The 13,617-nt window shown below is 30.1% G+C and overlaps 1 protein-coding gene across 1 annotated transcript; it reads right to left on the bottom strand.

The window, feature by feature from the left end:
• Positions 1 to 11,131: 11,131 nt before the first annotated feature.
• BDCG_17527 (uncharacterized protein) lies at positions 11,132 to 11,371 on the bottom strand (the record flags this gene model as incomplete). Its single annotated transcript, XM_045426638.1, has 1 exon — positions 11,132 to 11,371. The coding sequence occupies one exon, from the start codon at positions 11,369 to 11,371 to the stop codon at positions 11,132 to 11,134; it is 240 nt and encodes a 79-aa protein (XP_045282127.1).
• Between the last annotated feature and the right edge of the window lie 2,246 nt (positions 11,372 to 13,617).

Genomic DNA, 13,617 nt, shown 5'->3' with positions numbered 1-13,617 from the left:
TGTCAGTGGTCGAGAATCCCCTTCATTACAGAAAGATATAAATGGGTATACTGTGGCTTTGTCAAATTCGTTGACGGGTGATTAGGGGCCCGATCCAGAGGAATTCACACATTTCTTCCGGTTTCTTCTTCTGTTATGTGTGCCGTCTGCCGATTTCCCGCGATTTGGCTGTTCCATGGAATGAATTACCGCCATCCTTTATAGCCATTCATGCTATGGCTAGACAAGGTTTGATTGAGTGTAGATATAAGAACGGTAACTCCAGACTCCAAATATTCATGTTGTTCAGTTATGTCATATGACCTGTGCAATTTGAGCCTCACTGGGGTTTGTGGTGTATAAGCCAAAATTACCTAGCCATCGGCATATTAAACCTTTCCCTGGCTTTGATGGATCAATTGCCGAGTTTCAGCTTAGGCTTTGAGATTGGGCAAAATCAGAGATGGCGTGGCGAATCTTTGCGCCATTTACTCTGTACTTTCCTTTTAGGAGTTAGGAAATCTCGCTTATGCATATGCTGAGACAGCACGGAGTACAGCGTATGGATTAACTAGGAACGCGATCTTTCTAGATCTACAAATCTAACTTGATGATCACGTACCTTACCTAATCATTATTCACAAATGAAGCAGGTGGCGACCCCTGCAGATATATCCAACCTATGCATTCCCTGTGCGCTTGTCAGGAAAAAGAGGTTATACACTACTGAACGCCACCAACATCGTATTACTACAATATTTCTCATCATCATCAGCTTACTACAACACTTGTCTAATACTCGCTTATGCTAGCTCTCTTGGCTCACACATATATTTTACTATAAATAGCTCTATCTTTTGTATGAAATAGATATATTAGATAGTGCATGGATAATATAACAAGCAGATCTTGATACACATAAGATTCATATGTCTTCAACATATTCATCTGTGACACCCATTCCGACAGTTATGAGCCCGGTAAGCAGCATCTGAAGAGAAGCGTGATACATCAATCTCAATCCTCATTTGAATTTGATAACAATCATTTGAACTGAGACAATCAATTCTCATTCGAATTTGACAACAATCATTCAAACTGAGACAATTGATCCTCATTCGTATACAGTTCAATCTACTCAACTTGTTATACCTGATTCCCGGTAAGCAGTATCTGAAGAGAAGCACAATACACTGATCTCAATTCTCATTCAAACTGATAACTATTATTTGAACTGAGATGATTGATTCTCATTCATATACAGTTTGATCTACTCAACTGTTATATACTGAATCTCAATCCTCCCTTGTATACATTCCGATATACTCAACCGTTATACACCCCGAATTCTGATCATATTCTCAAATACTTGAACCGATTCCTCAATTCATTCAATATAACTGATATGACAGATAAAACAATGTCTAGTGCAACTGTAAACCTTAGTATTTCTGAAGATTGAAAACTTTGGTACAAGTATATGCTAGAATATGCAAAGAACAAGAAGATATCAGACTTTATCAATCTTGATAAACCTGATATCTTCTCTGAACTAGAAGAACCTCTGAAACCTGAGTATTCAGAAGAAGCTATCACAGAGATCAAGATAGTATATGATATGAAGATCACTGTGTGAAAAATCAAATATATGAAATATAAGAAATTGAATGAAGATATGACAAAGATATAAGATATTATATAAAGAACAGTGAATGTCACAGAGCTATAACATATACACAGTAAGAATAATGATATAAAGAAGATTATTTATTTATTAAGAGATTATCTCTCTCTCATAACTGTGAACTATCAAGATAATATGAGAATCTGATATCATAATCTCTGCAAAGCACTGAAAAACAGAGATATAGAGAAGTAGTTAAATGACTAATCTCTCATTGAAGATGATATCAAAGAGATGAATATAGCTGAACAGTTTAACTTGAAGAAAGACTTCTTAAATATAAATGTAGTTATTGATATAGATTATATATAAGTATGAACTAAGAATATTTGATATAATAAAGATGTTATATCTTTGATAAAGTTAGTTAAGAACTTCAAGAAATAGTATAGAGAAATGAGTATTCTTAAAGAAGATAAATCTATGAATTTTACTATTCTTAATAAAAGATCTCAGTAATTATTATCAGTAATATTCAGAAACTATATCTACAGAGTCTGTCACTGATACACTCAGTACTACTATCTCAATTCATTAAGAAAGTCATCTGAATGAAAGAAAAATAAGAAGAAGAGAACTCAGATTAATCAAGCTCTTAAAAATAAAGAGATGCATTGATTATGTAATATCTAGAGATTTATTTATAAATATGAATATAATAGAAGTTAATAAGACAGTTTTGAGAGAAATGATTCTGAAGCAATCTTTTTCTCAATCTATTAATTATCAATTTATCAATTATCAATCTATTAAGTCTCATTCTATAAATCAACAGATTTGAAAAATATTAATGAACTCTTCAAATTCTCACTTCTATCTTCAAAACTTCTGAATCTTTGATACTGATGTGAAACAGTATATATATAATAATTGATCACATTTTCTATTCTTTACACCTGTCAATGAGGATGCAGAAGTCTATACAGACAATTTCAGCACTAAAGTTAAAGATTATAAAACTGTTAGAATAATCATGATAAATAAAGCAGATAATCAGTTCAATGTCAATCTTATCAACACAGCTTATATTCTGAATTTTCATACAAATATCATTGCATGAAAACTGTGTTTTCATATAGAAGGCATCTATTATAATGAAAAAGACTTCAGATTGTGAAAATGTGCAGATAATACAATCTTTATACATGTTAAAGTATTTGAGAGATTACTAGTTACAGAATATAGTGAAATAACTGTTTTCTTAATTATTTTGAAATAATTCACTACTGAAGTCACTGTAGCTATCACATCACACATGAATTGACTGATTCAGCTGCAAAAAAGAGTGCAGAATTAAGCAGATCTATTCAAAAAATTATGTCCTGGTCTTTTATAAGGAGAAAAATAAAAGAATCTTGTTTAGATAAGTGAAATGAAAGCTGGCAGAAATAAAAGAAGAGTATACATTATTCAAGATTTGAAACAAAACCCAAGTGAAAATCTTGTTCAATTAAATGTAAAAAGAAAATATTCTCATCTATAATACAGCTGAAACTAGGATATGACTATTTCAAATCTTATATACAAAGATTTGATGATAGATTTGACTCAATAGAATGCTCATTCTGCAATGTAAATGAGAATTCTGAGTATATTGTAATACACTGTGCATTATACAATAGTCTCAGAGCCAGATTGAAAGAGAAGTATGATTTAAATCAATTAAATATGAGATTCTTATTCTCAACTGAGACAGGAATTAAATACTTAATAGACTTTCTATCAGAAACTCAAGCAGCTACAAGAAAATGGCTAAATTCAGAATTATGTGAATATGAAGAGAAGGAAATCAATCAGATATAGTCTGTTAAAACAGCTATATACTATCTTTTAATAATTTGTTTTGTTACAGTCTCTCTTTACTTTATCTTTTTCTTTCAATTTCTTTTTATCTATCTATTTAATGTGTCTATCTTTAAGACTGTGTTCTCTTTCTCTTTTCCTTTGTCATGATATTGTCAAATGGTTTCAAAGTATCAGAAGATGTTAAAACACTGTAATTTGTAAACAGTTTTTGTATTCTGAGCTGGAATTTTCTGATTTTGTATATCTGAAATTGATGAATGTATAATAGTTAACTTTACAGATATAGGAAAAACTCTGAGAACTAAAAGTTCTCAGGTAGATATCATAGTCTTTGACTGCATACATCTATAATTGAAGAATAATAATAATAATAATATCACATCACACACTTCTAATATTACTATATCTGAAAAATTGATATCTTTAAATTCTTCAACTTCTATAAAACCTTCTTAAAAACCTAAGATCTCTATAGCTACACAGTCTACATTAGACTGGCCGCTGAGATCATGAATTTCACATTTAATCTCATTTAATCTGATCTCATACATTTCTTGGCATGAATTCTGCTGAGACTGGCTATCAAAAAAACATGTAAAGTGACTCTATATCAGATCTTAAAATGAAATCATGACTTGAAAAAAATAAGAAAGTGATCTCATTTAATCTCATTTAGTCTCATTCTTGATATAAAGTTACTATTTTTAGACATTTTAAGGTTTTTTTTAAACTATTTTTAATTTTTTAAAAAGTAACACTTTTTGATAATGCTCAAATAAGATTTAAAGTCATTTAAAGTAATAAAAATAATTTAATTTGAGAAGTGAAAATCATGATCTCATTTGAAAAATGTGATAAGAGTAGATAATAAGTCTCACTGAAATAGTATAAGACTACTATCTAATGTTAAAACCGTGTAATGGAATCAGTCAAATTGATAATAGAACTATCAAAAAATCTGGTTCTGGTCTCAGACACGGTCACACGGTCAGTCTAGTCTACATGATATAAGAGATTAGAACATTCATTAAAAATCATCATTTAAAAGCTTGTAAATGATGCAACTGATGTTTAAATCACTTATCAAGAAGATGCTGTGAATGAGCTTATCACTGAGCTTTACAAACTCTGTCATCTATCTAATGCAAAAAATCAAATATCTAGACATTTTGACATTAGATCTCTAATATTATTTGAACGCCTATACACGGATATCACATATGGCTCTACACAGTGCTATAATAATGAGTGTTATCTCATATATTTCATGTGTGATTATCTTCATTTTCATATAGCTATAACAGTTATCTGAAAATCAGAAATCTGAAAAGCTCTTAGATAAGCTATTAATTGAATTAAATAATAATTTAACTGTACTATAAAGATTATTTGTATTGATAATGATACTGCAGTCAAGAAAGCAGATGCCTTTATAAATTAAATGAATAATGAAGATCTAGAGATAAAGTATTCTTCAGAGTATATTTATAAGTAAAATGATGCAGCAGAGTGAGCAGAAGCAATTTTAATAACAAAGACAAGAACTCTATGAATAGAATCTCTTCTATTATAATCACTTTTCCCTGAAATCACACTTACTGCTATCTATCTAGTGAATTGAATCTCTACTAGAATTCTAGATTGAAAGTCATCTCTACATGTATTGAAAGAATTTCTACAAATTAAATCTCACTTTTATACTTATCTTTGAATCTATGAATGTTGCATCTATACAAAGATAATGAATGAAGTCCTCAATAGAAATCACTCTCAGAAGCTAGATTTCTGAGTATATATTGAATATCTAATTGAATATGATTCTACAAACATCTATTGAATTTGAATTTCACACTTAGAATGAATGATAAGAGCAAGAGATGTGATATTTAATAAGAATAGAAAATTCAACTCAGAAGATCTCTAGATTGAAAGACAACTAAGAGATTGAGTATCTAAGAAGATAAAGCTTCTATATATGAAAATTTGAGAATCATTGATGACTTCTATCAATCAATTGAAAGAGATTATAAATACAGATATTGATGTTTTTCATTCTGAAGAAAATACTCAAAGCTCTGAAAAAATAGAGAAGGAAAATAATGAGTATAAATATCATAATATTTCAATTCTTTCTACATCAGATTCAACATCAGAGTCAACAGATCTCAATGTTAATATTAATACTTATTCAGCTGTGATGAATAATTGAATATGAAACATTGTATCTAGAGCTCATGATATCAGTACTGATTTTGATGAAGCTAATATTATTAAAGACTGCAGAACATGAAAACACAGAGCTGTTCATCTTATGACAGTTGAAAATGTCAAAGACAATTCTTATTGAATGATTAATAATGTATTCTCTCATTCATATTCATATACAGACTTCAATAAGTCTTAAAATTTATTTTCTAATACTGTTTTTACTGTTATCAATATTATAGCTACATCAACATTATTCATACTGACTTCAAGAATTTATAGATCTCAACTGTTAGATTCATTAAATCACTGAACAGATGTTGAAAAACACTTACATTGTAAAGAATTTGAGAATACTGCTAAGTAAGAATAGAATAGTATATCTCTACAGAATATATATGAAATTACTAGCAGATTACAGAGAGATATCTCAGTTATCTCTCTACAATAAGTATTCATCTATAGATTTGATAATAAAGATTTTCTTTTAAAATACCAAGCTTGTATCTGTATATACAGAGATCTTCAATCAATCATAGATCTTACTATAAAAGCTTATATACTAGCTATCAGAGATCTCTGAATCTTGTTAACTCTAATAGCAGTATTTAATCTAGATACAGAATAGCTAGATAAAATCAATATCTTCATTAATAATAATATTAATAAGCTAGTATATATGAAACTATCTGATGAATGATGAAAGTTGAAGAGAGTGTAAAATTTGAAGTATATAAATTATATACTAAAACTTCTATAAGCACTATATGAATTACACAGATCATCTCTTCTCTGATTAAAAGAACTATCTTTAATATTGAGAATACTAGACTTCATCTCTATATCAGAGAATTGATGTCTCTTCTTTAATAATCAATTAATTATCTTCTTCTATATGAATAATATCATCATTCTATCATAATGAGAAGATTTAAAAGAAAGAGATCAACTAATCAAAGATCTTAAAAATATCTATGAGATTTGACAGATGAGAGATTTGAAATGATTTCTCAACATACAAATAATATCTAATTATCTCAACTTAAAGCTCTAACTATGTCAGAATATCTATATTATTAAAATAGTTGATATATATCATCTTACACACATCTGTAAGATATATATCTTACTAACTAATACTCTGTTAGAACATTTTAATAAGTCAGTTATATTCATAAAAATTCATTGTTATCAATAATGTGTTGACTTCTATATCTACTCAGCAGTGATGACTCACTCTGATATTATATATACAGTGAATAAATGTCACGCCCCTGGCCGCGCCAAGGCCCCGCTGCGGTTCCATACGGCCCATCGCTTCCATGCGGATGATTCCATCCATCCCGCAGGCCATTCAAACCGGTTTCCAACCACCTTATGACATCATTCAGATATATCATAGAAAGATTCAATTGATGAATATGAGAACCTCACTTCTATATGAGGTCAGCAGATTACTCTTTCTTGATAATAAGACACTGCTGAGATATCACTCTGACTATTCTCACTTATGAAATGAGAGAAGAGTATCTGCTCATTGTCTATATAGAATAGCTAGATGCTGGCTTCTTATCAAAGAAGTCAGTGATTCATCTTTTACTTCTACTGAAATATATATAAGAGTTACTGCATATCTTATACAATCTTCTTAGTATACTAAGTATCATATCTGTGATATTCTCACAATAACCCTGTAGTCTATGAGCTCACTATTCAAGCAAGATAGTCAAGCTCATTTATACAGCTTCTTAAACAACTATCTCTACATAATACTGCTGACTAGTTATCACTGCAGTTCTGTTATATTACAATTCAAATCACTTAATCTGATTATATATTTGAATCAGTCAAGCTCTAACAGACTGATATGATCTCATGCATCTGTGTGAGAACTGATCTGACTTCATTCTCTGAGAGAAATACTACATCATTCTCTAGAGTATATACATCTCTATCTTAGCAGAAATCTGAGATTTCTGAACTCATCACATATTTTAACATGAGCTCTTCAATCACTCTGTCACTGCTGCAGCCTCTACATACCTACATCTATCATAAGAATAGAGAGATTAAGATTGAAGATTCTCTGAGATATAAAAGAAACATCTTGTCTGAATTTCACAGCTTTATCTGTATTCTTGAATGAAAATTCCACCTTAACTTAAGCCAGTATAATACTCATAAGATATAAGTTATATACACTTAGACTGGCCGCCGGGACCATGAATTTCACATTTGGTCCCATTTGATCTGGTCCCATACATTTCTTGGCGTGAGTCCCACCAGGACCAAGCCTCAAAAAAATCTGAAAATGGACCATTTCTGAGAGAAATGATGTGAAAAATGACCAGATTTAATTCAAAAACAGTGAAATGAAAGTAATTTTCCAGAATAAACTGTGAAAGATGATCATTCTTTCAAAATCAGAATGAGACTGAGACTGAAGGTCAAAATCAGTCCCATTCAGTTCATTCAGTGATTGCTTATATAATCAGAATTTGATAACAATTATTGATAACACTCATGAAACAACTAAATACATTCTTGTGCAAGTTTATTCTTCACTTTCTCATGAAAACTACACTTCTCTGATATACTGTAATCAGAGGTATTAAACTGTCTGATAATTCTATGTTTTACAATCATGAGTTTCTTGATTATTTCTTCTTGTAATTGTTCCCAGTGATAGTGATAAATATCTTAACTTGAGTTGAACTTTTGCTTCATTCTCACCTCTGTCAATGAAATTGTCAGAATATCACACATCATCAGTGCAACAGTTGAATATGTACTCTCAACAATTTTTCATAACTCTAGAATTGATTTGATGTGTAAATTCATCAGATCATCTTGAAGATAGCAGTCAAATTCAGTTTTACAAGCATGTAGTTTTGCCTGATTTTCAGTTGTAATTAATGTATGTAAGTTCTGTTTCAAAGTTAGTATTATAGTTCTATGTGATATGAAGTGTTATCAAAAATTGTTACTTACTAGAGAATTGTATTTCACTGTCTTCACATCTCAAACATCTGCTCATTCAAATCTCTGATAGTTAACATTGTAGTAGTCTCAGGCTAATTTGACATATGAGTCTCATTTCTCCTCTGTTCAATCTTGAGAAGTGTAGATATTAACTCAATGAGAGAGATCTAGTAGAGCTGCTACAGCATAATACTCTGTAAAAGATTGTTTCATTTTACTGTAGTAATATGCCAGTTTATTCCTTGCAGCAACAATAGCCTGCACTATAGTATCATCTCAGACTGAATTTCTTTTTGAGTGATTCAACTGCTTCTCAAGATGAGTAAATAAACTGTTATACACTCACCAGACTGACTGCAGCATTGATGTACAAGTGATTGAGACTGTCTTTGTTATCTTATAAAACTGAAACAGTAAATCAATCACATATTTCAACTGAGTTCACTTCATATTAGAAAGTTTCAATATCTGAATCTTTTCCTGATCAGAGTGTTGCACTCAATAATCAATCATCTGACACAATCAAAGAGTCTGAACAGTCATCTCATATGTTGAACTTCACTGTGTTCTAACATTCTGTATCATATTCAGTGATGTGACTGATTTATTTATTTGTTGAATATCATGAAATCATTGTTATTATTTAGAAGAGATACAAATTGCATTAGTAATGTTTCAAATCTATGATATTTAAATTATTAGTCAATCTATTCAAAATTAACAGTAGCATTATCAAAAAGTATTATCAAAAAGCAATATCAAAAAGTGTTATCAAAAAACATTATCTTTTGTAAAGTGAATGCAAAAGTTACTTGAGTAATCACTTTCATCTCATTCTCATTTCAAGAACCAGTCATCTCATTATTCTTCATCTTGATATTAAGATTCTTTATCAGTGTTTGCATCACAAGTTGAACCACATGAGTAATACAGAGAATATGACCTTGTTTATCATTTCAGAAATGCAAAGCCAATTTTTGCTTCAAGCTCTTCATCATAGTATAGTTATTCACAGTATTATCAGTTGTAATTGCAAGAAGACTGAGACTAATATCTCAATAGTCATTTTTAATCACAGTCATTAATATCTCTGTCATATAATCCCCAGTATGACTACTGATCAATAATTTAAATTCAATTAATGTCTCTCAATAAGTTCAGTTCTCATCAATGTAATAACATGTAACTCTCATAAATGCAAGATTATTTGTACTAGTTCATGCATTCACTGTGAGAGACACTCTTCAATGATTCTTCAACTCTGATTCTAGATATTGTATATTGACTTTGTAGTGTATCTCAAGGTTGAACTGAAGACAGAATCAATGTAGAATATGAAGATTTGAATTAAGCATTTGAAGAAGTGTTCAGAATTCAGGGTTTTCAATTGATCAAAGAGAAAGATTCAGAGATATATATATGTGAAGTAATTATTTATAAAAGTTATCAGATGAGAGTTGTGAAATCAGAGTACTGATACAGAGTCATTTTCACATGATTTTCTTCAAATTAGAAAGTTAGTATTATCAAAAATCATTATCTGATAGAGTAACTTACCAGCTCAGTAGTAATTTTCTAATTATTTTTCTTTTATTGTCTGCATTCTGATAACTTCAGATGTTGAGAAATTTCTTCAGAGCTATGATCAGTTTATGATAAATGTTTCTGAATGAAGTTACAGTGATTGCAGCAGAGAGATGACTCTTCAGTAATCTGCAATACAATCTATTGATAATTATTCCATAGTTCATCTCAATATTTGTGTTGAGTTTTTCATAAATTTCATGACCTGGAATCAGATATGAAGAATGAAGTGATTATTTATTATAATTGAAAGAGAGCATTCTGTGTTGAATTGTAAATAACATAGACTTTGTGATTCACAGTGATTTCTTGAAGAGTTTGTGAATCTTCAATAGAAGTAAAAGAAGTGAAAGAAGTGAATTCAGAAGATATAATAATAATTTGAGAAAGATAATAATTTATTTTCAATAACTGATCACTGATGTGTGTAAGAAGAATTAATATAAGAGAAAATAATCTTATTTCTTAGCTTAGTTATAATTTTAGTACTAACTCAGATTGAATATCATCAATGTATAAAAGTAAATAAACAATCTTGAATAATCTCTATCATATTTCTTGAAATATATTAATATTGTGAAAGAGAGTGTTACTAAATTACATTATCAGATGATATCATTAAAAATATATTAATATTATAAATATTAATATTGAAAAAATGTTGCTACTTATACATTATAGTGATTTGTGAATTATGATAGTTAAATATATATATATATATATATATTGTTCCTGACTTGATTACAACTTGTACAATAATTTTTAAAAACTTAAAATTAATTTCAATTATTAATAATTATGAACTTACAACTAACTAATATAAAAAGAAAAAAACTTTTTCTACTCATTATCTTTCTTCTCTTTCTCATTATTCTTATCATTCTTTATAATTCACTTCTCATTCTTCTTCTTCTCCTTCTTCTCCTCATCTGAGATGATAATCACCTCAAAATCTCTCTTCCCTGCCTTCTCAGGGGAGGGTTTCCACTGCTTCTTCTCAGCCAGGTCAACCTGTGTCTCAAAATCCCGCATTTCCTGGTCTGCTGTCTCAGGTTCCATCTCAGTGATAAGCAGATTGGCATACTCAGAGAGCAGGGCTGTCTTCTCAATGTTCTGAATTATGAAGTGCATTTAAGATCTGAACAAGGTCTCAATTCTCTCCTTCTCTGTCAGCTTCTGCTAATCAATTAGAGAACAGAAGTGTTATCAAAAATTATTATCTCTCAATAAATAAAAAACTTATCAGTTTTGACTTCTTTATCTCTTACTTCAATACTCTCTTAATCTTCTTCTACTACTGCTTATTTACAGTAATACTCTTCTTCTCTCTTTCTCTCTTCATCTTAGTCTCAAATCATTCTTGAGACTTCTTCTGATTTCATTACTGCTGTATGAGACTCTTCACTGTCTTCTTCTTCAATCTCTCACAGACAGTGTCATCTGTATTATTTCTATACTTAGTTCAGTCTAAATCTATCAGAAGTATTACTTAAAATTGTTATCATTCTACTCTCTTACAGAGTCTCTTCAAGATATTATAACATGCCTTGCAATCTGTCTTCTCTCACTTGAATGTCTTCTTCTTCTCTTTCTTCAATCTGTGACAGTGCTCACGCGCCTTGATGGTCCGCAGGACCACAGAATATTTGAAGGGAAATGACATGATTGATTTCAGTGAGCGTTGAAGAGAGATGAAGGCAGAAGAGGCGGCCAGAAATGATATAATAATAATGATAATGATGATAGTGATAATAGTAATGATAATGATGATAATGATAATGATGATAGTGATAATAATAATGATAATGATGATGATAATGATGATGATAATAATGATGATGATGAAAGAGAAAGTGCATTGAAATATATTACTGACTTATCAAATATAAAGAGACTCAAAGAAAATATTAACAGCTTTCAGTGATGTACAGAAATAGCTACAGTGTTACATAGCAATATTATCTTCATTCAATGCATGCACTGTTGATATTCTTTATATACAGTTATCATATAATCTGTATCAGAGATACATGCAGAAAACAGATCTTTGTTGCTAGGGCAAATGATTGCAGCAATTCTCTGTTTTCATATCATAAAGATAAGTTGTTCTCATTTCTTTCTTCTCTCTTTTCTCTTATTCAATCAATCACTAATTCCAAGCTGATATGAAAACTATTAAAACACTCTCAGAAACCCTCAAATTGAAGAGTATAGACTAATCAAATTTCAAATGCAGAAGAAATCAAATTATCTTCTATCTTCTACAGATTCAATTACCCATTCTCTTTCAAATAAAACAGCAGTCATGTCCTCCCCCCCCCCTCTCAATCAAATGAAACATGGCCCGCGAAAAGCGAGTACCACGCCAGGCCATAATGACCAACACGGCCCCAGCACACAGGGCTGCATATGCGCAGTGCATGCTGGACTGGGAGACTGCATGAGTTGCAAATCAGTGACAGCATCCCAGAGAGAGCTGTGCAGTGTGAGAAAGCTGCAACTCTCAGCTACATATGCAGAGAATGAATCACTGCAGTAAGTGCATGTGCATTGAAGTAATGCTTTTTGATAACACTCAGTTTCTGATATGATGAAAATAGAGTCTCTCTGTGAGATCTGTTTCTACCAGAAGTCTGAGAATCTTATATTTCTCAAGACCATCTTCACGCGCCTTGTCTGTGAAATCAATAAGAGAAATCATCAATTCCAGCATTCTGCTCTTGATATCATTCAAGTGACAGCAGAGTTCACTCTGATCACACTTTTTAAGTGTATATTTTCTAATTATTCACATTTATATAGATATATACTGATTATTTGTTAGATGATGTTAAGACAATGACTTATTATAACTGTGTTACTCTCACTGTGAGAGATACACAGTTAATAATGAATATTGTGAAGACTCTGAGAAGTGAGTATTTTAAAGATGCTGCAGCTCTGTGACCTTGATTTTTTTTTATTTTTATTTTTTATTTTTTTCTTTTTCTTTTATTTTTTTTTTTTAATTTTCTTTCTCTTTCTATCTCTTTTTTTCTTTCTCTTCTTTTTTTCTTTCTCTTTTTTTGTTTTTTTTTTTTTTTTGTTTTGATTTTTTCTTATTATTTTGTTTTTTGTTTTTTTGTTATTTTTTGTAGTGTACATTTTTTTTTTTTAATTAAAATGATATTAATTATAATCTGTGTTTAGAAAAGTAATAATATTTAATAACACTCTCTATTGAATTTTCAACAAATGAGCACTATGTTATAATATTATGTAAGTGAGAAATGATTTCATGATCTCATTTAATGTCATTTTCAATAATGAGATCAGAATGAAAATGTGACTAAGAATTCAAACATATTCTTTATCTGAGACTAGATTTTTATTTGAAA

This window comes from Blastomyces dermatitidis, assembly GCF_000003525.1.
Source record: "Blastomyces dermatitidis ER-3 genomic scaffold supercont1.8, whole genome shotgun sequence".
Lineage (NCBI taxonomy): Eukaryota > Fungi > Ascomycota > Eurotiomycetes > Onygenales > Ajellomycetaceae > Blastomyces > Blastomyces dermatitidis.
This window is presented reverse-complemented; position numbering and strand designations above follow the sequence as displayed.